At 50.8% G+C, this 27,813-nt stretch overlaps 1 protein-coding gene across 1 annotated transcript in view; it reads left to right on the top strand.

Annotated features, from left to right (window-relative positions):
- Window positions 1-27,813, top strand: part of TMEM25 (transmembrane protein 25) — a 142,016-nt gene that overhangs the window by 69,978 nt on the left and 44,225 nt on the right. Inside the window, exon 3 of the mRNA XM_069614431.1 lies at window positions 3,485-3,796. Within this exon, the coding sequence (XP_069470532.1) occupies window positions 3,485-3,796 (312 nt within the window). The remainder of the gene's footprint in view (window positions 1-3,484; window positions 3,797-27,813) is intronic.

Raw genomic sequence — 27,813 nt, 5'->3', positions numbered from 1 at the left:
CAAGCAGCCGTGCCAGCTCTCTATGCCTTGGCCAAGAGCCAGCAGAGGCCCTCAGACAAGCAGCCAGCAGAGGCCCTCAGGCAAGCAACCCTGTAAGCTCTCTATGCCTTGGCCAAGAGCCGGCAGAGGCCCTCGGGCAAGCAGCCGTGCCAGCTCTCTCTCCCTTGGACAAGAGCCAGCAGAGGCCCGCGGGCAAGCAGCCGTGCCAGCTCTCTATGCCCTGGCCAAGAGCCCGCAGAGGCCCTCGGGCAAGCAGCCGTGCCAGCTCTCTATGCCTTGGCCGAGAGCCAGCAGAGGCCCTCGGGTAAGCAGCCGTGTCAGCTCTCTATGCCTTGGACAAGAGCCAGCAGAGGTCCTCGGGCAAGCAGGCGTGCCAGCTCTCTATGCCCTGGCCAAGAGCCAGCAGAGGCCGTCGGAGAGGCGGTCGGGCAACCAGCAGAGGCCCTTGGGCAAGCAGCCGTGCCAGCTCTCTATGCCCTGGCCAAGAGCCAGCAGTGGCCCTCAGACAAGCAACCATGTCAGCTCTCGCCGAACCAAGCACCTTTCACCAAGAAAAGATGACAACGGATTTTTAAAAAGAAGGATTTCGTTTCTTCCAGACAAGTCGAACATGCAAGGGCTGGGCTGGGCCTTTGCAGGGCTCCCTGACAGAACACAGGCCTGACAGTGCAGTTCCTGCCTACCACCTCCACACAGCAACTCTGGGAGTGAGAAGGTTAAATTCTTGCAAATCTTCTAAATTAAAAGTAATGTATTACTTTCAAACACATATCATCAATTATTTACAGAGTAGAGAGCTGCATTAAAATGATTGGCCTTCTTTCTCCAGAGGTGTACTGATGACTCTGGCATGTTTGGTGTGTTAGGTCACTCTTGTGAAAGTGCGGTTGTTGCACTAAAAAAAGAACAATGTGTTCAGAATATCCCTTGCCTGATGAGTTAAGCAAGGGAACAGGTGGGAAGAGATGGTTTCTCTGCATTGATTCAAGGAAGAGATGTGTGTAAGCGTTTCGAGGGGTTGGTCTCCCCATTAGGACTGTGTTTTTTTTTCTGCCGGTGTAATTGTGTGAAGTTCCCTACTTAGCAACTATGTGAAGCTTTGAAGTTCCTCATTTTTTCCAACTATCCCGACAGCAAAGTTTTTTCCCTGTACCGTTTTTTTTGCAGACTAACTTTACTGCAAAATGTGATTGTTGGTAAAAAAAATCATTGCACATATGTGTGTGCGTGAAGTTCACTATAATACTGTTTGGCTGAGAATGAAAATACACATAGCCCCCCCCTGCAGAATGCGATTACAAATAAAGTAAATTTCCGTGAAAGCAAAACACACGCAACTGCGTTTGCAGAAGTTAATCGCTGCCAAAGTGCATTAGTGGAAAACAAAAACGCATACACACATTTGCAAATGTTTACTTATGCTTAGATCACACGAGGCCCCTTCATCCCCACAATCTATCCCTCTGAAACAAGTACAAAAAAGTAAACTAGTTCACCAAAAACGAACAAATTACTTCTGATCAATGTAATTAGCGATTACCTGGGTGGATCACACAGCACATCAAAGGATGCATTGAGATTCTTGCAGTCACTAGGATGTAGTCACATCATTCTTCCCTGGATAAAGAACCTGGTATCCTGTCGAACCTGAAGTGCATAGCATGCTTGCCACTTCTATCCTTTTCCCCTTGGCTCGTGAGAAATGATGTCAGCAAATAGTGTTTTGCAGGAATATTTCTTCACACCAACTTCCTTGGTTCGAAGGGTATAAATCAGCAGAATTTGTTTTTGGGTAACATCCGTTTGCAGGGCCAAGGGAGTGCGGCACTATTAAGCATCTGATATAACATATGCATACTTAAATAAGCACTAACCCCAATTTGCACAGGTATTTAACGACCCTGATGAAAAAATGTGCAACTACGTGAACTTTGCAAAGTTTTGCAGAACACTTTACACAGTGTGCAGACGCGAAGATCTACAACTTTGCACTGGTCTAGTCCTCAAATCCTACACTGGTAAGCCACCCCCCTCCCCCTCGAGGCATTTACGCATTTATGTAGTGCCTTTCCTGGCCATGGGGAAAACCCTCCCGGTGCCGGCAACCTTTGAAACCTTTGCCTGATGTGTGACCCTCACACCCTATTAGTTTATACTATTTTCTCATTCAATGATGTATTCCCTTCTACAGGCAAATGAAAATGGGTTGGCAGACAGTTGCTGCTAGTTGACATTGTCACACTCTGGATCTACAAAACCATTCTTGGGGAGACGGGTGAGGATGATCTCCCCTTCTCCCACACTAACCCTACCGAAACTCTCCATACTCTAGTCACCACACCACATCCTGACCAACTGCACCACACACACACACACACACACAGCAACCCAATACCCCACACTGACACCAAACCGAAAAACTATACACCTCCACAATAACTCACAAACTCCCAACACCGTCAATGCACCCCTAGGCAACAGGCACTCCCATATGGCCTCAAGATCCCGCACGCCCCCTGACCCAGACCACCTGGAAGCAAACCCATACACAGTTACCATGTTCTGAACTGAAACTACTAACACAACAGCAAAAGCATCTATGCACTCTCCCTCTTCTCCCACTAACAACCCCCCCCTTGCTCTTTTTCCAGATCCGTCAGAGCACCTGGACACCATGCAAATGGCTGCGGTGTGCTGTATAAATCCCATTAACATAAGATTTATACCAGACTATGCAGGCAATACATCTGCAACCTTTCGCTTTCCAGATGTTTTGGTCAACAACTACCATTAGCCCAAACCAGCACAGTCAATGGAGAGGGATCATGGCAATTAAAGTCCAAAACATCTGGAGAGCCGGAGGTTGCAGTGCCATGTTGGGAAATGACTTGAAGGGGTCGACACCAGATTCTTCCCCTTATGAAATTTGCGGCTCAGTTTCCATTATATCCAGATGAAATTGGTGAATATTGCCGGGGGGATGAGGAAACCCACCCTTCCAATGATCTAGAAAAAACAGTTACGTGTCCATTACTGCACCTTTGGCTACGGCCGCAGAACCGTGCTGTGCTCCAAGGTTTCCTTCACACCGACAAAAATCCGGCCATTAACCTGCAAAGAAAAACATGCATTGTACACCCTCTGCCCCTGCTTGCATTCCACCATGAAAGTGGTAGAAGCAGGATGTCACATGCAAGGGAGAGAAATAAAAAACCCAAACCCTTGTTCTTCGACGAGAGTCTAGAGATTAGGGAATTATCTCACTGCTCTGGAGAGTTGAGCTGCAGAGGAGCATTCCTTATTGAGATCACATGTCCTGTGGCCTGGTGGTTCTGAAGCATGTGACGTCCCAATGGAGATCCCAGCTGCTCCTCCTATGATATTGTGAAGGCTAGTTGCCATGGGGGCTTCGCAAAATATGTTTCTTCAATAGAGTGCTTAATTGCTCCTCCATCTTCTCAGTTTCCCTCTCTGTTTCTTACAGGAATGGGGGAGCCTGAACCCCAGATTGATGGGCGATCTTCATCGGTCAGCACCCTGCAGGAGAATGAGAGCCGTGACTTCACGTGCCAAGCTGAGGGTTGGCAGTCGGTGCCCCTGCTCACCTGGTACCTGAACGGTGAGAAGCAGGAGGTGAATAGTTCAACGGTGGTGTCCACCTCGGCCGAGCAGTTCGAGCAGAGCTCCAGCACTTTCACTGTGACGGCCCGGAAGAGTCACCGTGAGCTCAACTGTACTGTCACCGACCCAGTGTCTGGCCAGACAGGGAACGCCTCAGTGCTACTCAACGTGCAGTGTAAGTACTCTTCCATCTGGGCAAATCGTGCTCGTCCTTAACTTTTCTCGATGTAACAATGTCACCTGGTAGTGATACGTTGCAAATGATGTGATATGGCATTTGTAATGCGCCTATACACAAGTGTTTCAAGGTGTGACGAGGCAAGGGAGGGGGTACAGAGGAAGGACAGAGTCAACAATCTTACTTGGCCAAGGGACAATGAGATTGTGCAATTGCAGGGGAGGGAGAGGGGGAAAAGTGCCAGGGGAAAGGAAAGGGTGCAGTGCTGTACATGGGATCAAAACAATACCAAGAAGTGCCGCCAGCAGCTGGCAGGTTCAAGCGTAAGTGCAGACAGCAGGTGTGCATAAGTGCAGTAGGGGGACTGTAGGGTTACAGATACAGACCCAAGTGCAAGGGTTGCCGGGAGGCAGTGCGGATGTGCAACTGGTCAGGCAGGGACCTGGGCCCGAAATCAGAGGGAAGCCAGGTGACCAGTGCAGTATCAGACAGGAAATCATCAGGGGAGAGGAAGAGAGAAGACAGAAGCAAAGAGGAAGGTCTTGAGGTGCTTCTGGAACCAGAGATGGTTTTCCTCAAGTTTCAGAGAGGCAGCTTTCACATTGAAGCTTCACTTCACTGTGAAGCTGCTATTTGCGCACCATAGTGCACTGAAGCACAGTACAAGGCAGCATCACTACCCTGCAATTACCCAAAACTGTGCAGTTTATGTATGTGTACTGTGGTAGTGCACCCCGAAGCACATAGGCAGTAGAGATACCCCAAAATCATCCCTAACTGTGCAGCTGCTATGTGTGCCACATGTGACCACAACAGCAATGCAACATTGCCCTCAATCTGTCTCATCCTAAACCAGCTGAGCAAGTTAGACGGGAGACTTGCGTGTCGTAGAACCTGGTTCGCCATGCGTTGGCATGCCCCAGAGTCCTTTGGATAGTATATGTCTGAAATTGGAACATAGATCATTTGCAATCAAGGGCTACCCTCTTCAGTCCCTAATATCTCGGATAAAAAAGACATTATAAAAAGGAATCATGAAAGAAGTTCCTTGAAAATATGTTTGTGCTAGGGAAAATCTGAAAGCAGTTAGGCTATTATTCATTTATTCTTTTAAATATATTTAATTCATATATTAACTACACCATGTAATTATGCGATTTGCTCAAACATTTCCTTTAAAGTGAGGTGTTTGCCTCAATGAATATATGAAAAAAGTGTGCATTTAACTAATATTATAATAAAATATGCTGAAAATATAAATTTGGGCGAACAGATCACTGAAAACATAGGTTGAGAAAGATTGGTGATCCGAGTAAGATGGTTATTAAATATCTATAGCTTAGTCAAGATGGGATTAGATCCATGAATACTTTCAAATTAGGTCTAGCACACATTTATTTACAAATAAACTCCTTATTTGATTCCTGAATAGAATATGTGGATCAGACCCTCCCGTGGATCCTGCCGCTGTGGATTGCATACCCCATTGAATCGTGTGTCCCTTTGAATACTGCACCTGTTGGTTCCGCTGCTCAGTTTGTTGTACCCTCCCTTGATTGCGTTCTGTTATATTTCATGTGCTTCACTTATCATGTGCCGCAGTGAATCATTACTCCCCTGTGGATTTATTATTATTGGGGTATTTGTTGTGCCCTCCCTTGATTGCGTTCCGTTATATTTCATGTGCTTCACTTATCACGTGCCGCTGTGAATCATTACTCCCCTGTGGATTTATTATTATTGGGGTATTTATTGAGCGCGTACCGAGCTTCGGGAAGCAACGGAGCGCTTTACAATCATAGGTGGAAGAACACAGTGAGGGAAACAGAGACAATGCTGAGTGGATCGGCCAGGTGCCACATGGACTGTGTGCTCATGTGGGTCTTGGAACATGAGGTTCATACTCCTCCATGCATCCAGTCCCCAGATGGTTGCATGGACTCTTGCCTCATCACACCCCTCCATGAATCCTGTGCCAGAGGATTCGGCGCCCCTGACCTTCCCATTGGGGATGTTTGAATTTCACTTTCCTGTACCCTGACGGCCTCTGAGTCCAAACTAAATCCCCTTGTAATCAGTAGAGACTTGATCTCAAGCGGTCTGTCAACCTTAGGCCTTGAAACCTGCAACCGCAGCAACAGCGAATAAGGAAGAAGAGATCAAGCGTATAGACCAACCCGGTTATTGATCAGGACTGTGTATTGATCCTGGCGGCCTGCAAATGGAGGGGTGGGGGAATGGAGAATCTGTAAAGCTGCAGTTCTTACCTTTAAATTCTTATTATCTTACGTCAACAAGAATCCATGCTGATATTTCGTAATGTTAAATAGGTCAAATTATTCAATACTGTATATTTCATTTAATCCAATTTCACCTACTCAGAAATCTTTGATTTTTTTAAATCTTCGAATTGGTTAGGTAAGTAAGTACATTTTAAAACAGATCGGGGGTGGTTTAAGGGGAGAGGATATGGTAGCGAAGGGAGGGACGGGGAGTCTCATCCCGCATAATGAAAAAAATTTTGAAGGAAAAAGACATTCAAAGATTTCTTGTTTAAGTGAAGTGGATCATTTTGATAATGAATTTAGAATAAGGAATGCACAAAGTGCCAAAATTACGGACATAGAAAAAATAGAGAGCAAATGAACACTATTTAAATATAAAGACTTGGATTATTGAAAGTGGTGAAGGGTGGAAGAAGGGGAAGGGGGCTACAGGGAGGGCTGGGGGGGCATGGGTCCCCCGAACCCGCTAGCTCTGCATTTACCATCCACTTTTAAGAAAACATTTTGACAATTTTCAACTGTCACTATTTTATGTTCATTTTCAATTAAATGAAACAGCAGTCAATATTTTTGCTTTTTCCTGAAAAGATTTTTTTATTGTGATTTGGTTTACGATAAACCTTACACAGATTTAAGAAAAAAACATTCAATCATTATACAAAAAATATGTAAGAAAACATAAAAACATACATATAGAATCAAACCAAACAGCTTAAAATATTTAAAACGTGACAAAAAGCGATTACTAAAGAAACATTTTCCCCCCACATAAGTCTGGCCCACAATAATTCCCTTGAAACATCTATATCAAAACATTCAGGATGCTTATATAACCTAGTTCTATTCTGTTGCAAAATTGGACATGCCAAGACCCAATGCCACAGAGTTTCCACAGAACCAGGAGAGTTACAGAATCGACAACTCAGGGTGAAACCTGGAGTTTCAGAAGAACTCCAGTATTTAGTCCTTTCTCTAGTAGGCAGCTGGTTAAGTCTAATATGCATGTAGAGAGCTCAAATTTTACTACATGGAAATTTAGCATACTCTGTGTAAGACGGGTACAATCTAATAGCATCCAGTGTCAGTATTAATCCTGCCTAAAGAGTTTGCATTTCGCCCCTCCAGGGCAATTTAAATGTTCCTCCTCGGAAGAGCTGATTGAAGAAATTAAATCCTGCATCCTTTGTTTATACATATTTATTGATTGTGATGTTCGATCCTTTGCCACATTGCTTAGGTCACAGAGTGAATTTTTACGTGGCCTAAGAAACTTGGGCTAATTTAACTGTTGCCTCCACAAATAGCAAGCCTGTAAAGACGTAAGGGCTAACTTGTGGCGAATAACTGCATTAGGGATGGATGAAGCTAAACTCAGAACCTCTTTCCACAGATGCCCTGTAGCGCATTCAAATAACTGCCTAAATCCAGTAGGGAGAAATCAAGACCTTATAGTAGAACTGGCTCAATCGTTGTATGATAATGTAGTAAAGCATAGAGAATGGAAAAGGTGCATACTTGGGACAGTAGACCTTTCATGTGTGAGGTGAGTGGACGAAGCCTATCCCTCAGGGTATCCTTCTACATTTCTATAGAAGAAGAATTGGAAAGATTATACCCCAAGTACCTTATAGAAGGAACATGCTCTATCCTATCATCTCCCAAAGCCCACCACATTACCTTGGAGTTAGTACTACTGGAAAAGATTACATTTTTTGGCCTGTAAGTTATTCATTGTAGCCTATTTAGAAACTATGTCTAATTTTTGCTGCAGCCCAAGGGGCGAACGATAAAAAAAAATCAAATCATTTGCAAAGGCAAGCCATTGCAACTTCAACTGGCCAACCCTAGCAGGATAAATACTATCCATCTGCCACAACTTATTAATATTACTCAAATACACATTAAAAAGAGTGGGAGCCAAGATGCATCCCTGCTTAAGACCAACTAGGGAAGGGATTGATCTAGAGAGAGAGAGCCCCCTCCCCAGTTAGACAAATCTTAATTGATGGATTTCTATGAAGAAGAGCAATTTGTTGCACCAATAAGTAGGTGAGCCAACACGGTCGCATTAAGGACTGTCCCCATATTTTGTCTGAACCCCACTTGAAATCTGGACAGAACAGAACATTGACGGATGACCACGTTAAGGTCTCTCAGTAGAAGAATGGAGAAAACCTTGAATCAGTTAGAGTGATAGGTCTGTAGTTTTTTGGTAAACTCAGATCACCCTTTTTTAAAAACCAGAATGACAATAGATTGATCCCAAGAAGATGGACTCGGATGAGTCTCAAAAATATAGTCAAACGGAGCTTTCAAACACGGGGTTCAGAGAGATGAAGCACTCTTCAAAACAAAAGGTGGAATACCATCTGGGCCGGGGGCCCTAGATGGTTTCAATTTTGTAATAGCCCAGTCAATATCTTCCTCTTTCCATAGACAGGAACCAGAAATGATAGTACCCATAGTGGGGTCATGTAACCCGGAAAAAGCAAATGGCAGCAAGAACATATCCCAGCATAAGTCAACCCAAGTGCTTTCAGAGATCGGGTAATCCAAGGACGAGGAAGTATCACCTATGGTTTTATTAATACTGGCCCGCAATTCTCTACTATTTACCACCATCAGATGTTTCAACAAGATTTGGTTGTCCTTCATAAATAGATACATTTTAGGTGATTTAACAAGGTTCCTATGGTGTTGACAAATGGCTTTTTTAACTTTCTGATGATCAATAGAATGTAACCCCTCTGCCGAGAGCTGTTTGATGCTTTTAGGTTTAAGCCTCTTTGAAGCAGCTTTTTGGGGGAATGTTCGATGTGCAGCAGTTTGATCTATAGTAATGTGTTTTAAACAGATGGTCATAATTTTATAAAAATTTAGCAACCAACCCACCAGTAGTTGGATGTGAATTCCCATTCTGTCCTGAGTTATCAATCATCTCAATAATGAAACTTGTACATTTCTAACACATTCTATTGTTCCACCTAAGTCTCTGTCCACCCCTCTCAAGAGAAAGACGGGACAAGAGAGGAGACTGCTCGTGTGCAGCGTGTAAAGAGCTGAATACAAAATATAATGCAAGATGATCTACCAATTTTGGATCAAAATGTTTGAGGGGGCCACAGTTGGTTTAAAAAAAAGTAGACATATAAATATAATAAATCTGCGAATTATACAGACCTCTATGCCATGTATAAGTGGGAGAACCGGCCAAAACTATCAGATGAAACTGGGACAACTCCCAATCCAACAAAAACAAGCCCCAGTCGGCCCCTCTATTCACACTCAAATTGGAGGAGTATGCTTTACTTGTGTTGCATTCAGCCTAAGTGCCTCGGTGCAATTCGAGTTGAAGTCCCCACTCAAAATTATGGAATGGGCATGGCCTTTCACTAACCATGTCTCAAACAGCCCTGTCAAAACCGAGTGAACAGAATGTAAATTTTGCCTAGAAGGATTCCAATCCAATTTTATCAGCAATACCTCAGAATTCATATGACCAGATGAAATCCCCACCGCCATGAGAAATTCTGAAGAGTAAATTAGATCTGTTGTTAGATTAAGGGAATTATCTATGGCAATAGCCAAACCACAACTCGGTCGACCCATGTCGGCTCGTGTGGCTGGCCTGGTATACGTCCGATAACCTTGAAGATCAATTTTGTACAATTCTCATAAAATCAGAGGTACATAACATTTTGTTCAAATTGGCCAACCCGCAAACATTCCAAGAAAAAGCATAAATCAGGGGTGGAGTTCGGCGAGGGGTTTAGGACATAACATTTTGTTCAAATTGGCCAACCCGTAAACATTCCAAGAAAAAACATTAATCAGGGGTGGAGTTCGGGGAGGGGTTTAGGGTTGCATCAGCCCCTGCCTTAGACCCACCAAAGATTTTAGTGCTAGCTCCACCCAAGGGCCAGTCTTGGTGTGCAGCATTAGAATCAAGAGAGTGTTGTTCAGAATGATTGATTGGATCAACCACCTTGTATTCCCCCCTTGCGGTGGAATAGATATGAATAACTTAGCTTCCTCTGCTGACTTAATATTGTATATATCATAACCCAAAGAGTGTAAGTAAATACTTTGATCCCAAACCATTTTAACCACAATGTCCTCATTACGAGTTGGGCGGTATCCCCAGAGGTATTACCGTGTGGCCTATTAGTGTTACTGCCAAACCCCGGCGCTATTACCTCTGGCTCCGGGGCTATTAGCGTTACCGCCAAACCCCGGCACTATTTGCGCCGGATCATGGGTTTGGCAGAACGGTAAATCCCCATTCCCCATTGGCCCCATTCGGGAATTCCCCATTGGGCCCAATGGAGAATTTTTTGCGCTACTACCGCTGGCGGTATTAGCACAGCAGTAATAGCACCTAATATCACGGGTTTGGCAGGTTTCACCCGCAGCTGTGAGCTAGGGGCAAATCCTGCCAAACCCGTGATTTGGCAGACCCTTAAATGTGGCCATAGTAGCGTTACCGCCGCATTTAAGGGTTACCGCCAAACTCGTGATGAGGCAGAATGTCTGAATGGAAATAACATACCATACAATTATTGTTACTCAAAGGGAGGGATATTAAATCAATGACATCAGAATGAAGAAATCTGTTGAAAAATGTCTAAAACATTAAGGGGGTAATTCATAGAATACAGCACACAAGTGGCGCACGCGGCTGGCGCACAGTGTGCGCGTGCGAATCCCTGTGCCAGCCGCGTGCGCTAAAATCCATTTCCGCGCACAGCGTATTCATGGATTCCAGCCACCAAAACCAGCCGTGGCGCACAGTGGCGCAGCGACCCTGCAGCAGCGCCAGTTACGCCCCCAAGAACGCCTCTCGCGCAGGGAAAAGCCATCAAAATCCCCAATCCAGCGCAAAGGGCTGCGCTAACCCTGTACCAGCACGGCAAGCGGGCTACGTGTATCACTGGGGTGCGCGGGAAGTACCTCACGCGATTGGCCCCGTGCGAGCAGGGTACGCGTATTTCAGGGGTGCGCGGGAAGTTCCACACGCAATTTCTGCAGGGTACGTGTATTTCAGGGGTGCGCGGGAAGTTCCACACAAGATATCAGCAGGGTATGTATATTTCAGGGGTGCGCGGGAAGTTCCACACGCGATTGGCCCCGTGCGAGCATAATACGCGTATTTCAGGGGTGCCTGGGAAGTTCCACACGCGATTTCCGCAGGGTACGTGTATTTCAGGGGTGCGCGGGAAGTTCCACACGCGATTTCTGCAGGGTACGTGTATTTCAGGGGTGCGCGGGAAGTTCCACAAGCGATTTCAGCAGGGTACGTGTATTTCAGGGGTGCGCGGGAAGTTCCACACGCGATTGGCCCCGTGCGAGCAGGGTACGCATATTTCAGGGGTGCGCGAGAAGTTCCACACGCGATTTGAGCAGGGTACGTGTATTTCAGGGGTGCGCGGGAAGTTCCACACGCGATTTCAGCAGGGTACGTGTATTTCAGGGGTGCGCGGGAAGTTCCACACGCGACATCAGCAGGATACGTGTATTCCAGGGGTGCGCAGGAAGTTCCACACGCGATTCCATCAGGGTACGTGTATTACAGGGGTGCGCGGGAAGTTCCACACGCGATCTCATCAGGGTACGTTTATTTCAGGGTGCGGGGGAAGTATCACACGCAACATCAGCAGGGTACGTGTATTCCAGGGATGCGCGGGAAGTTCCACACGCGATTTCCGCAGGGTACTGTAACGCTCACCTGATTCCCGTAGAGGCGCCGGTCTTGACTGGGCGTATACCGTATCTTCAAAGGTGATGTGTAACACACGGCGCACTGTATGTCTGACTCGAAGGGTAAGATGTCTGCAGATAGAAAATATGGGATTAATGAACTGGGTTATTGAATGTCTCTCTCTTCTTCCCTTTCTCTTCTCCTGTAGAACCCCAAAGGTTAACGCTCTCACCTTAGGTAAGTGAACGCCGTGCTCTCCATCTGCCTCGGGGCAGGGTGCTGTAACCAGTTTCTTCACTGGATAAGGGGAGCAGGCCTCTTGACTTCAGAGGACTGCTGTCCGTCGTTTACTGAACGAACGGTAAGTTTCGAGTAATTCTAATGTCTTTAAAAGTCTTTAGTAATGATGTCTCTTGTTTTGCAGGGTTCCGGCGATGGCGGATGACGGGCTGAAGTGAGTTGAAGATGGAGCCCGTGTGATGAATAGAAGCGCCTGGAAGCACGTAAGTAAGCGCTTGTTGCCTGCTTCACGATGCGCTCTAACTGTCTTTTTATTTTGCAGGTACAAGTTCGGAGCGGCTGCAGGGTTCCGGAATACCCACTGGGTTAGATGTGGAAAGGGGTAATAGCACGTGAGTATTAAAGTTCCCCAATGTCTTTAAACGCACCTTGTTTTGTCTTTCAGATGCGGGATGCAGCGCCGAAGGCCTCCGGAGCGTGCGAAGAGTTGGTAAGCTTTTGTCTTTCAGATGCCGGAATGCAGTGCGAAGACCTCCGGAGGGCACGAAGAGTAGGTAAGCCTTTGTCTTTCAGATGCCGGAATGCAGTGCGAAGCGTTGGTGACAGCCGATGGACCAGGTAAGTGAAGCGCTGTCACTGAAGACCGTAATGCTAACCTGTTCTTTCTTGTCTTTATAGGTGTTGCTGAAGACTGGATTCAAGATGGTAAGCCTTTTTCCTTAGGCCCAGGATCAGATGCAGAAGACACGATGAGCGTTCTGCTGCAGAGGATGCAGAATAACGCAAAGCAAGATTCATCCATCGGGTGTGGTTTAAATAGCCTCCTGTAGTGCTTAGGTGTCTCCTTCCACAGCCACGCCTAGGTAAGAAAAGAGTTCCTGCTTTCCAGAAGAGTTCCAGTGTTCTGAACCTAGGGAGTGGCTCCTGCCCCACCCAACAGGAAAAGTAGTTCCAAACAGAAGAGGATCAGAGGCTCAACTGGCAGGCAAGTAAGCAGCATGGTCTGCTGCAGGTAAGTCCACCCAAGCATTATGAGCCCGGCGCTTCCAGCGCTGGGACTGGGCATATTTATGAGCCTGGTGCCACTGGTGCCAGGACTGGGTCCAAAAGGTCCCAATTGGGACTGGTTGGCACTCGGAACCTGGTTATGGATCTGCTTCCAAGGGAGTTGGGAAAACCCTGACCTTTTGGAAGCAGAGATCATGACAGTACCCCCCCTCAAGGCCCCTCCCAAACCGGGCTTCTCCGGGGGTTTTGGCTTGTCAGGAAATGTTCGGTGAAATCTTTTGATTAGGCGAGGAGCGTGGACATATTCAGCAGGTTCCCAGGATCTCTCTTGGGGCACGTAGCCTTTCCAGTCAATTAGGTAAAATAGTTTAGATTTGGAGATCTTGGAGTCCAGAATGCTTTTGACTTCAAACTCGAGTTCTCCATCAACTAGGATGGGTTTTGGAGATTTAGTTAGTCGGGTTTGAGGTTGCACGGGTTTTAATAGAGAGACGTGGAAGACCGGATGTATCTTCATGTGCGGGGGCAAGTCCAACTTGACCGCTACTGGGTTTACTATGGTAGTGATGGAATAGGGACCAAGGTATCTTGGGTTGAATGTGCGTGGCCCTTTTAGAGGTAGATATTTGGTGGATAACCAGACTTGATCCCCTACTTGATATTGAGGGGCTTCCTTCCGATGTTGATCTGCTCCTTTCTTGTATTGTTCTTTAGCCCTTTGAAGGTGAGAAACAGCTTCCTTAAAGGCTTGGGTGATTGTAGAATGCAGGTAGTCTACTGCTGGTGTTTCAAGATCTTGGAGGGGATCCAACTCCGAGGCTCGAGGGTGACTGCCGTATAAAAGAAAAAACGGGGTTTTCCCAGTTCCCGAATGGACAGAGTTATTGTAGGCATATTCGGCTATCCAAAGGATGTCTTTCCAAGTTTTTTCAGTTTGTTGCAGCATGCAGCGTAAATACTGTTCCAGGGTTTGATTGGTCCTCTCGGTTTGTCCGTCGGTCTGAGGGTGGTGACTGGTCGATAGTCTCACATCAATTTGAGCCGACCGACAGCAACTTCGCCAAAAATGAGAAATAAATTGACTACCTCGATCCGAAATTAGAACCGAAGGAAAACCGTGCAGTCGGACGATGTTTTCGAGAAATTCTCGGGCCAGAGTTGCTGCTGTTGGCAAGCCTTTGAGCGGAATGAAATGCGCCATCTTGGAGAATAAGTCCACGATTACTAGAATCGTATTGTATCCGGAGCATGGAGGTAGATCGGTGATGAAGTCCATAGAAAGCGTATGCCAAGGGCGAGGTGGGATGTCAATAGGACGTAAGAGGCCTGCTGGTCTTTCCTTTTGACTCTTGTTTTGGGCGCATACTCCACAGGACATTATAAAGTCTCTGATATCTTTTTTCCAAGACGGCCACCAGAAGTAGCGCTTGATCTTTTCTGAGGTCTTGGCCATACCGGGATGTCCTTCCATTAAAGAATTGTGATAACAAGAGATTACTTTTTTCTGTAAATCTGTGCTGGGCAGGTATAATCATTCTTGGAAATACAATAAGCTGTCCTTTACTGCAAAGTCCTTTCCCTGCAGATGCCAATTCTGTATGTCTGCTGGAGTTACAAGTTGCCTGGCTTTATCCTTAACTTCCTCTATGGATTGTGTGGCGATTACACCCAGAATTCTTTGTTCGGGAATGATTGGTACAGGTTTAGGGTTGATCAAGTGTTCTTCCACTCCCATCCGAGAAAGGGCATCAGCTTTACCGTTTTTTGTACCAGGTCGATAGGTAATTATGAAGTCAAACTCGGCAAAGAATAATGCCCAACGGAGTTGTCTAGAGGATTGGGCTTTTGCGGTTTTCAAATATTGCAGGTTTCGGTGATCCGTAATCACAGTAACGGTGTGTCGGGCCCCCAGCAGATAATGCCGCCAAGCCTTAAAGGCAGACTTGATAGCCAGAAGTTCCTTGTCAGTAATCGTGTAATTGATTTCAGGAGGCGAGAATTTGCGGGACCAAAATGCCACGGGATGCAACTGATTGGTTACCGGGTCCTTTTGTGATAGAACTGCCCCCATTGCAAGGCTTGAAGCATCAGTTTCCACGATGTAGGGGAGTTCGGGGCGAGGGTGTTTTAAGGTTGGTGCAGAGATAAATTTAGTCTTCAAATCCTGGAAAGCTTGTTCCGCCTCGGTAGACCATTCAAAACGGTTGTTTTTCTTTAACAAGGCAGTGATGGGCTGGACTATTCGAGAAAATTCGGGGATAAACCTGCGGTAAAAGTTAGCGAAGCCTAACATGCTTTGCACACCTTTTACGGAGGATGGTGATGGCCATTTGAGAACTGCATCGACCTTCTTTGAATCCATACGCACTCCGCTAGGTGATAATATGAATCCCAAGAATTCAACTTCAGTCACGTTGAAAACACATTTTTCCAACTTAGCGAAAAGTTTGTGTTGACGCAATCTTTCGAGGACCATTTTCACGTGTTTCCGATGTTCAGATTCCGATGAAGAATAAACGAGGATGTCGTCAATGTAAACAACAACACACACATCTATAAGCTCTCTGAGGACATCGTTCATAAAATATTGAAAGGCGGCCGGAGCATTGCAAAGTCCGAAGGGCATGATCTGATATTCAAATAGCCCATATTTGGTGCGGAAGGCCGTCTTCCATTCATCGCCCTCTTTTACTCGTACCAAGTGGTAGGCTCCTCTAAGATCCAGCTTTGTATATATGCATGCTTTTCTGACTTGGTCCAGGAGTTCAGGGATCAAAGGTAACGGATATCTATTCTTGACGGTGATCTGGTTCAGGGAGCGATAATCTATACAAGTTCTAAGGTCTCCTTCCTTTTTTGGAAAGAAGAACAAAGCTGAAGAAGCAGGGGACTTGGAAGGACGAATAAACCCATTTGCCAGGTATTGATCCAGGTATTGTCGAAGGTGAAGGTTCTCAGGCTCGGTGAGGGCATAAATTCTACTACAAGGAGGAGTAGATCCAGGTATCAGGTCTATCTGGCAGTCATAAGACCTATGAGGAGGTAGAGAGTTAGCCTGATCCTTCCGGAAAACATCTTGGTATTCTAGGTATTCGGGAGGTAACTGGGGAGTCTCTGAAGAAATTGCTGCCAGTGCAACACCAGGTGGAGGGTGACAAGTAGAGACACATTCTGGAAACTGGACCGTTCTTGCTCGCCAATCGATCAGAGGATTGTGTTTCTCTAACCAAGGTATTCCTAGAATAATCTGAAACTGAGGAGCCTTGATCACATCGAACACGATCTTCTCATGGTGTCCATCTTGACTTACTAGCGTCACTTCTTGAGTGGTATGCGTTACTGGTCCGGAGGCTATCTCCGTTCCATCCACCGTAGTAATGACGTCCTTTACAGCCTTGGGACAAAGAGTTAGATTCATCCTCAAAACCATTTCATGATCCACATAATTGCCGATGGCACCGCTGTCGACGTAAGCTTCAATTGCATGTAATCGATCCGGATTATCAGGGCTAATGAGGACCATAGGTATCACGAAATGCGAGGTCACGGAACTGGTTTTCACGCTCGGCAAGAGGACCTCTCTTCTTGTCGGGCGAGGTCGTTTCCCTGCTCAGAGTTTGTAACTTTGGTAACTGCAGCTCCTACTGCCTTCTTGGCAGGTTTCACCGGACAGTCTCGAAGAAAGTGCCCTGAGTTTCCGCAATAGAGGCATAATTGCAACTGTTTTCTCCTTTCCCGCTCCTTTTGTGTTAGAGGACCTTTCAGGCCCCCTATTTGCATGGGTTCCCCGGAGTCTACTCCTTTGGAAGGAGTTGGCGGTTTGGAAAATACTCGAGCATCAAACTTGGAACGATCGGCCTTCCTGTTCTGCAGTCTGTGATCTATTTGAACGACTAAGTCTATATAGTCCGAACAATCTTGTGGGGGATTCACTACTTGGGTTAAGACATCTTTGAGCTCTCCACGTAGACCTCTATAAAACAGCGTAATCCTTTTGTCCTCAGGCCATTGAGTTTCCACTATCAGTCTGTTGAAAGACGCAATATAAGCCAAGAGGTCTTGATTACCTTGTCGCAACGAAAGAAGCTCATTGTCCAAGACCTGCCCCTGTGAATGTCTTGCGAACAGTTTTTCCATACTGAGCTGAAAAGCTTGAAAATCATGGAGGACCGGATCATCTTGATTTACTAGAGGGATCGAGCAGTCTGCCGCATTGCCACTAAGGTACGAAAGCACGAAAGCTACTTTAGCTTGATCAGTTGGAAAGGCTGCTGGCCGGCATAAGAAATGCAACCGGCACTGATTGATAAATACTGCAAACCTCTTTGGGTCACCAGAAAATCGTTCGGGCGGAGCCAGAGGTACATTCCCAGGTAGGTTGATCTGCACTGGATTCATAGAGGATGTAGAAGGAAGATTTCCCCCAGATGCGGGTAACGGGGTCTGTCCGGCTTGTGACTGTAGCAATTGTCTAGCGAGATCATCTGTTCGCTCCTTGGAAATAATCAGTTCCCTTCTTAGAGCGTTCGTTTCCTGACGGGCTGCATGCACTTCTGCCCTTAGTTCCCCAAGTAACTGGGCTAGCTGGTCGGTATCCGAGGTTTCCATAGCGCCTGGACGGGAGTTTTGCGGTAGGCTTTGCGTTCTGTAACGCTCACCTGATTCCCGTAGAGGCGCCGGTCTTGACTGGGCGTATACCGTATCTTCAAAGGTGATGTGTAACACACGGGGCACTGTATGTCTGACTCGAAGGGTAAGATGTCTGCAGATAGAAAATATCGGATTAATGAACTGGGTTATTGAATGTCTCTCTCTTCTTCCCTTTCTCTTCTCCTGTAGAACCCCAAAGGTTAACGCTCTCACCTTAGGTAAGTGAACGCCGTGCTCTCCATCTGCCTCGGGGCAGGGTGCTGTAACCAGTTTCTTCACTGGATAAGGGGAGCAGGCCTCTTGACTTCAGAGGACTGCTGTCCGTCGTTTACTGCACGAACGGTAAGTTTCGAGTAATTCTAATGTCTTTAAAAGTCTTTAGTAATGATGTCTCTTGTTTTGCAGGGTTCCGGCGATGGCGGATGACGGGCTGAAGTGAGTTGAAGATGGAGCCCGTGTGATGAATAGAAGCGCCTGGAAGCACGTAAGTAAGCGCTTGTTGCCTGCTTCACGATGCGCTCTAACTGTCTTTTTATTTTGCAGGCACAAGTTCGGAGCGGCTGCAGGGTGCCGGAATACCCACTGTGTTAGATGTGGAAAGGGGTAATAGCACGTGAGTATTAAAGTTCCCCAATGTCTTTAAACGCACCTTGTTTTGTCTTTCAGATGCGGGATGCAGCGCCGAAGGCCTCCGGAGCGTGCGAAGAGTTGGTAAGCTTTTGTCTTTCAGATGCCGGAATGCAGTGCGAAGACCTCCGGAGGGCACGAAGAGTAGGTAAGCCTTTGTCTTTCAGATGCCGGAATGCAGTGCGAAGCGTTGGTGACAGCCGATGGACCAGGTAAGTGAAGCGCTGTCACTGAAGACCGTAATGCTAACCTGTTCTTTCTTGTCTTTATAGGTGTTGCTGAAGACTGGATTCAAGATGGTAAGCCTTTTTCCTTAGGCCCAGGATCAGATGCAGAAGACACGATGAGTGTTCTGCTGCAGAGGATGCAGAATAACGCAAAGCAAGATTCATCCATCGGGTGTGGTTTAAATAGCCTCCTGTAGTGCTTAGGTGTCTCCTTCCACAGCCACGCCTAGGTAAGAAAAGAGTTCCTGCTTTCCAGAAGAGTTCCAGTGTTCTGAACCTAGGGAGTGGCTCCTGCCCCACCCAACAGGAAAAGTAGTTCCAAACAGAAGAGGATCAGAGGCTCAACTGGCAGGCAAGTAAGCAGCATGGTCTGCTGCAGGTAAGTCCACCCAAGCATTATGAGCCCGGCGCTTCCAGCGCTGGGACTGGGCATATTTATGAGCCTGGTGCCACTGGTGCTAGGACTGGGTCCAAAAGGTCCCAATTGGGATTGGTTGGCACTCGGAACCTGGGTTATGGATCTGCTTCCAAGGGAGTTGGGAAAACCCTGACCTTTTGGAAGCAGAGATCATGACAGGTACGTGTATTTCATGGGTGCGCAGGAAGTTCCACACGCGATTTCAGCAGGGTACGTGTATTTCAGGGGTGCGTGGGAAGTACCACATGCGATTTCATCAGGGTACGTGTATTTCGGGGTGCGGGGAAAGTGTCACACGCGACATCAGCAGGGTACGTGTATTCCAGGGGTGCGCGGAAAGTTCCACACGCGATTCCATCAGGGTACGTGTATTACAGGGGTGCGCTGGAAGTTCCACACGCGATCTCATCTGGGTACGTGTATTTCAGGGTGCGGGGGAAGTATCACACGCAACATCAGCAGGGTACGTGTATTCCAGGGGTGCGCAGGAAGTTCCACACGCGATTCCATCAGGGTACATGTATTACAGGGGTGCGCGGGGAGCACCACACGTGAATTGCATGTGTGGGTCCTCCCAGGTGTTCCTTCTACACCCTCCACGGCCCCTGCAGGTGGCTCACACCACAGGGGCCTACCCTGCACATGTCCTGCAGGCACCCCATCCACCATGGCCATGCCCCCCAGCCAACCCACATGTCAACTTGCACTACTGCCCACCAACGCATGTCCCCCTGCACCCCCAGCCACCAGGGGCACCCTCCACCAGGCCCCCACCCATGTCTCCCACCACCCCCACCCCCCAGCACTGTGGGGCACCTGCCAGCAGGCCCCAACCCATGTCTCCCACCACCCCCACCCCCCAGCAGTGCAGGGTCACCCTCCACCAGGCCCCCACCCATGTCTCCCACCACCCCCACCCCCAGCAGTGCAGGGTCACCCTCCACCAGGCCCCCACCCATGTCTCCCACCACCCCCACCCCCCAGCAGTGCAGGGTCACCCTCCACCAGGCCCCCACCCATGTCTACCACCCCCCCACCCCCCAGCAGTGCAGGGTCACCCTCCACCAGGCCCCCACCCATGTCTCCCACCACCCCCACCCCCCAGCACTGTGGGGCACCTGCCAGCAGGCCCCCACCCATGTCTCCCACCACCCCCACCCCCCAGCAGTGCAGGGTCACCCTCCACCAGGCCCCCATCCATGTCTCCCACCCCCCCACCCCCCAGCACTGTGGGGCACCTGCCAGCAGGCCCCCACCCATGTCTCCCACCCCCCCACCCCCCAGCAGTGCAGGGTCACCCTCCACCAGGCCCCACCCATGTCTCCTACCCCCCCACCCCCCAGCACTGTGGGGCACCTGCCAGCAGGCCCCCACCCATGTCTCCCACCACCCCCACCCCCCAGCAGTGCAGGGTCACCCTCCACCAGGCCCCCACCCATGTCCAACTCATGTTCCCCACCACCCCCACCCCCCAGCAGTGAAGGGTCACCCTCCACCAGGCCCCCACCCATGTCTCTCACCCCCCCTACCCCCTAGCACTGTGGGGCACCTGCCAGCAGGCCCCCACCCATGTCTCCCACCACCCCCACCCCCCAGCAGTGCAGGGTCACCCTCCACCAGGCCCCCACCCATGTCTCCCACCACCCCCACCCCCCAGCAGTGCAGGGTCACCCTCCACCAGGCCCCCACCCATGTCACCCACTCCCCCACCCCCCAGCACTGTGGGGCACCTGCCAGCAGGCCCCCACCCGTGTCTCCCACCACACCCACCCCCCAGCAGTGCAGGGTCACCCTCCACCAGGCCCCCACCCATGTCTCCCACCACCCCCACCCCCCAGCAGTGCAGGGTCACCCTCCACCAGGCCCCCACCCATGTCTCCCACCCCCCCACCCCCCAGCACTGTGGGGCACCTACCAGCAGGCCCCCACCCATGTCTCCAACCACCCCCACCCCCCAGCACTGTGGGGCACCTGCCAGCAGGCCCCCACCCATGTCCAACTCATGTTCCCCACCACCCCCATCCCCCAGCACTGTGGGGCACCTGCCAGCAGGCCCCCACCCATGTCCAACTCATGTTCCCCACCACCCCCACCCCCCAGCACTGTGGGGCACCTGCCAGCAGGCCCACACCCATGTCTCCCACCGCCCCCACCCCCCAGCACTGTGGGGCACCTGCCAGCAGGCCCCCACCCATGTCCAACTCATGTTCCCCACCACCCCACCCCCCAGCACTGTGGGGCACCTGCCAGCAGGCCCCCACCCATGTCCAACTCATGTTCCCCACCACCCCCTTCCCCCAGCACTGTGGGGCACCTGCCAGCAGGCCCCCACCCATGTCTCCCACCACCCCCGTCCCCCAGCACTGTGGGGCACCTGCCAGCAGGCCCCCACCCATGTCCAACTCATGTTCCCCACCACCCCCACCCCCCAGCACTGTGGGGCACCTGCCAGCAGGCCCCCACCCATGTCCAACTCATGTTCCCCACCCCCCCACCCCCCAGCACTGTGGGGCACCTACCAGCAGGCCCCCACCCATGTCTCCCACCACCCCCCAGCACTGTGGGGCACCTGCCAGCAGGCCCCCACCCATGTCCAACTCATGTTCCCCACCACCCCCACCCCCCAGCACTGTGGGACACCTGCCAGCAGGCCCCCACCCATGTCCAACTTATGTTCCCCACCACCCCCACCGCCCAGCACTGTGGGGCACCTGCCAGCAGGCCCCCACCCATGTCCAACTCATGTTCCCCACCACCCCCACCACCCAGCAGTGCAGGGGCACCCTCCACCAGGCCCCCACCCATGTCTCCCACCACCCCCACCCCCCAGCAGTGCAGGGGCACCCTCCACCAGCCCCCCACCCATGTCTCCCACCACCCCTACCCCCCAGCACTGTGGGGCACCTGCCAGCAGGCCCCAACTCAAGTTCCCCAGCCAACATGTCATCACAATCTAGATCACTGGTCCCTATGGTCAGCCTCCAAATGCAAAACACCCACCCGAGTATTGCATCCACCCACTCATAATTGGCAATTACATGACAGAACACCAATTGCAAGTTCCGAAACAAACGCATTTCCCTCACATACACCCAATGGGTGTCAGTGAATCTCAAAACCCATATCATGATATGCATGAAACCAATGAGATACTACACATTGAAGTTCACTAAAAAAATATGTATTAAAGGAAACATAAATAGAATCAAAAATAAAGAAACAGAAATGGAAATGTACAAAAATGAAAAGAAGCATATCCGTGAAAAAAAGCAAAAGCAAAAATCATAATCCAAAGTAATGGTGTCCAAAGTCACTGTCCACAAAACAAAATCCAATGGCAAATAAAATTGAAAGCCATTGCTCCATGGTTAAAATGTGAAAGAAAAATACAATCCAACAGTGAACTATGTACATACAAACAAGCCAGGGTCCATTATCCCAACAAAAGAAATGAAACCTATCTAACTACACTAACTAATAAAATAAACTATATACAAAAATGTTGCCAATGTCCAAAAGGTCCAAAACAAATCCAAAAAAAAGGAAACCTAACACTACCTACATAACTATGTACAAGGGCAGCGGGCTAGTTTGACGGCTCACTTTTGGATGTCCCGGGCCAGGGCATCATCGAACACCTGCTCAATGTCCCAGAGGCGGTCCTCCTCCATGGCCCCGAGGGTCCGCAGGGCCGTCGACGTGTCCACCTCCAAACCCCTGCGGATTGCCTCGAGACACTCGGCCCGCCTCAGGGCCCTCCGCATGGAGTTCTCCGCCCTGACCATTGTGAGCCGTGCCTCTTCCGCCTGCTGCCGCTCCGCATCTATGGCGTGGCCCAACCGCTGCCACACGGAAGACACTCTCTGTCCTGGGTCCTCCTGCCCTCCGGCCGCTGCCTGCCCCTCCGATGTTGAAGGCCCCGAGCCTTCATGGCTCCCACCACGTTGCTGCTGCTGCTGTGCCTCTGCCCGTGCACTGCCTCCTGCTGCCTGCACATCCTCCGCCGGCTGGGGTGCAGTCGTTGATGTGGCCACCCCTGCTGGACGTCCGACTCCCGACTGTGGCAGGGATGCCTCCTCCACCAGCCTGGCCGCACCGTCAGAGGCAGCTCCACAGGGCACCCAGGTGACTGATGGTTGGGAAGATGGCACGGAGGACGACTGGCGCGTAGGGGGTTCAGTTGAGGAGGGGGTCGTAGCAAGCCCCATCATACGGAGGAATCCGGCCTGGGTGACCTGTCCCAGCAGGCTGATGTGGTCAACGAGCCATTCGAGATGACGTGCAGTCTCCTCATGAAAAGACTGCAGGTCACCTCGCATGGCCCGTTGACGCAACGCCACACCAGTCAGAACAGGCTCAACCCGGACACGGATAGCCACGTCCGCAGGCAGAGGAAGGCCAGTTGTCGTGAGCTCATCCCCTGCCTGAAAACGGGTCTGGACGTAGGCATCCCTGCTGGTGCAAGATGATGCAGAGACAGGATCAGGGACGGGATTGCACACAGGCACCTCCGCGGCGGCCTGTGCTGCCTCCTGTCCCTGGTCCTGCACTGCACCACTAGCACCAGTGGGATCCCCACCTCCAGACCCCGTCTCTGTTGCCTGCACGGCCTCCTCCTCCACCAAACCCCCCACCAACCCGGATGACTCCGTGCCATCTTCCCCCGTTGGGCTCTGTGGGGTCCCAGCTGTCCCTTCTGCTGCCGAGGAGTCCAACTCCAACCTCCACCTCTTGGACCTCCCCCCGGCAGCTGCGGCCTGGGACGCGGCACCGGACTCCTCACTCCCCGACGAGATGACAACATGGGAGGGGAGCCGGGCCTTGCGTCTCCGGCTGGCGGTGGGATCCCCGCCGCTGTGCTCCACAGCACCTTCTCCGCCCTCTTCATCAGTTGACGCTGCAGACAGGGAGAAATAAAACACAGCATCAGGGCACTGTACAATGGACACATACACACATGACAGTTGTACATGAGTGGCATTGGCAAACCTCAGACATGTCATCACAATCCCCAACACACATGTCATTTCAACTCGCACACATGAGCCATACCACAGCCATATCGCAACTGCCAGCACGATCCATACACATACAACAGCATGAGCAGGCAAAGGTGAGCCAGACATCACATGCAACACAGGAAGTGCACCACACATGTACACACACCACCACACTTGCATGCATGTGTACACCTCTGCCAAGTGTCGCAGTGTTCAGATGGGCATCCATGTCACATCTGCCGATCAGGCTTCCACATACCGCTGTCACATGCATCCATGTTGCATCACTGTTGCACCCTTGTCAAATACACACAGATGCACATGTACACAGTGCTGATACATGCAGCTGAAAACAACATACATGCGTGACATCACGGACATGTCTACTTACATACACATTCATCCAAACATGTGTGCCCACACAACTGCATTTGGCATGCAAGCCTACACACACAAGCACCATCCATGTCTCACACATTCCAGCCCTTGCATGTGTTAGCCCCACGGCCCTGTACACCCCCACCCATACTCGACCCCATACAAACAGATGTGCAACCTGCATACTACTGAAAAATCACCACACACACAGCTCACAATCAGGATGCATGTACACTTACCGCTCGACTCCAGACGGGTCTGCCTCTCAAGGACCTGGACGTGGAGCGCTGGGGATATGCGTTCCAGGACCCTCATCTGTTCTTCCGACAAGTGGCCCCGGCGCCCCTTGGCATCCGCTGCCTTCAAGAGGCGCCGGGCCTTGTTCAGGGTCCTGGACCTGAAGTCCTCCCAGCGCTTCTTGACATGTTGGAAGTCGCAGACTGCCACCCCCTCCGCATTGATGGCAGTCACGATGTCAGTCCAGATCCGAGTCCGTCCTTCCTTGTCGGCGCGGGAACTTCCGAAGAGGGCATCATACTGCCCCAGGACTTGCTCCACCAGGACACCAACTTCGGTGGCACTGAAGCTGGTGCCCCTCTGCCTCTCTGGCCGGGGGTTGTCAGTGGTCTCAGATGGTGTTTGCCCCGACATGACAACCCCAGAGGCAGGAGTGGGTGGGCAACTGGGTCCTGGGGCTGGGCTGTGGAGCGATGGAATCCCAGTCGGGAGTCTTCGGTTCCAGCAGGGGTGGTCACAGCAACAGCACCCCTGGCTGATGTGCAGGCAGCAAATGGCAGGGCACGTGGGCTGCAGGCAGTCAGGCAGCAGCAGATGGCAGGTGGGAGTGTGCTCGGGGCTCTGGGGGGCAGTAGTTCGGCCTTCTGGGCAGGAGCGTGGTCTTCCGTGTGCTTACGCGTGGCCAGCTTGATATGGAGTGAATGGGCACGTGAAAATCCTGCACGTCTGCGTGTAATTCGAGGAAAGGCCCTTAGCGCGTATGCACGTCAGCACGCATATGCCATTTCATTGGACCAAAGGCCCTTAGCGCGTGAGCGCGTCTGTGACGTGGCGCGCGCGGGTGTTTCCCTCATTACATGTGATGACAGAGCACACGTGGTAAAACTGCACGTCCGTGTGTCATCGCGTGTGATCGGGGGGAAGTGAGCGTACACGCGATTGGCCTGGGTACGTGTGTTTTGGGGTGCGCGGGAAGTTCCACACGCGATTAGCCTGGGTACGTGTGTTCCGGGGTGCGCGGGAACTTTCACACGCGATTGGGGGAAATCCACGTGTGTTCTGTCATCACGTGCAATGAGGGAAACACCCGCGCGCGTCACATCACAGACATGCTCACGCGCTAAGGGCCTTTGGTCCAATGAAATCGCATATGCGTGCTTACGTGCATACGCGCTAAGGGCCTTTTTCTTTGAATTACACGCAGACGTGCAGGATTTTCACGTGCCAATTCACTCCGTATCAAGCTGGCCACGCGTAAGCACACGGAAGACCACGCTCCTGCCCAAAAGGCCGAATTACTGCCCCCCCAGAGCCCCGAGCAGCCTCCCACGAGCCATCTGCTGCTGCCTGCCTGCCTGCTGCCACCGTGCCCTGCCATTTGGTGCCTGCACATCAGCCATCTGCAGGGGTCCATTTGCTGTGTCCACCCCTGCTGGAACAGAAGACTCCCGACTGGGATACCATCGCTCCACAGCCCAGCCCCAGGACCCAGTTGCCCACCCACTCCTGCCTCTGGGGTTGCCATGTCGGGCACTGAAACATCTGGCACCACTGGCAACCCCCGGCCAGAGAGGCAGAGGGGCACCAGCTTCAGTGCCACCGAAGTTGGTGTCCTGGTGGAGCAAGTCCTGGGGCAGTATGATGCCCTCTTCGGAAGTAAGCGCGCCAACAAGGAAGGACGGACTCGGATCTGGACGGACATCGTGACTGCCATCAACGCGGAGGGGGTGGCAGTCCGCGACTACCAACATGTCAAGAAGCGTTGGGATGACTGCAGGTCCAGGACCCTCTTGAAGGCCCGGCGCCTCGTGGAGGGGGGCCGGGGCCGCATGAGTCCCATCCAGATGAGGGTCCTGGAACGCGTAGGCCCAGCGCTCCACGCCCAGATCCTTGAGAGGCAGACCCGTCTGGAGTTGAGCGGTAAGTGGCCAAGCATTGCTGTGTGAGACAGGGCATGTCACAGTGTGCTGGTTGTCTGATACTTGCCTGTATGTGTGACATATGCCATGTATGCATGTGTGTGTGCAGGGACGTCATGCATGTGAGACCAGTAATGTGTGAACCACACGGTTGGTGCATGTGTTCAAATGCAACATGGGTTGCCCTATGCGGAATGGCCACATGAAAGCATGCCAGTCTCCCGCGCACCCCTGTAATACACGTACCCTGATGGAATCGCGTGTGATACTTTCCGCGCACCCCTGATATGCACGTACCCCACTCAATCGCGTGTGTAACTTCCCGCGCAACCCCGAAATACACGTACCCCGCTCAATCGCGTGTGTAACTTCCCGCGCACCCCCAAAATACACGTACCCCGCTCAATCGCGTGTGTGACTTCCCGCGCACCCCCGAAATACACGTACCCCGCTCAATCGCGTGTGTAACTTCCCGCGCAACCCCGAAATACACGTACCCCGCTCAATCGCGTGTGTAACTTCCCGCGCACCCCGAAATACACATAGCCTGGACATTCGCGTGTGGAACTTCCCGCGCACCCCTGTAATACACGTACCCTGATGGAATCGCGTGTGATACTTTCCGCGCACCCATGATATGCACGTACCCTGCTCAATCGCGTGTGTAACTTCCCGCGCAACCCCGAAATACACGTACCCCGCTCAATCGTGTGTGTAACTTCCCGCGCACCCCCGAAATACACGTACCCAGCTCAATCGCGTGTGTAACTTCCCGCGCACCCCCGAAATACACGTGCCCCGCTCGCACAGGCCCAATTGCTGTATGTTGCCACTTTTGTAATGCGCAGGGACGCTACCGCCTGCCTTCGTGTGGCGGACGTGTTTCGGCTTGTGCGTGTCTTTGGCTGTGCGTGGCTTTGCCCTATTCCATTCCATGAATACGTGTGGTTCGAGTGCGTGTGGGAGTTCCGTCTGCTTCCCTGCAGTACATCCCCAGTTACGCCCTTATTTTCGCGCGTTGTTCCCCATTCCGCGCGTTACGCCCCGTGTTCCGCCCACTTTCTGGTGTATGCGCCGAGGTTGTGCGCTTTCACTGAGCGCGTCGCGCACGCCTTTCGGGATGTTGCAGTGACGTGTGCGCCATGCACGGGTTTGGTGCACATCCTGAGGAAAACACGCGCAGGGACTTCCATGAATCGCACGCGTGTTTTTTTGCGCTTGCGCCTGCTTGCGCCTGCTTGAGCCTGCTTGCGCAAAGATTTTCGGCGCACGTTTGTTCCATGAATCGGCCCCTTAATCTATTCATACGTGTTTTACCATTGGTTAG

The sequence above is a fragment of the Ambystoma mexicanum genome, chromosome 9 (genome assembly GCF_040938575.1).
Source record: "Ambystoma mexicanum isolate Mex_15411 chromosome 9, UKY_AmexF1_1, whole genome shotgun sequence".
NCBI lineage: Eukaryota > Metazoa > Chordata > Amphibia > Caudata > Ambystomatidae > Ambystoma > Ambystoma mexicanum.
Note: the sequence above shows the minus strand (reverse complement) of the source record. Positions and strands in the feature narration are given on the sequence as shown.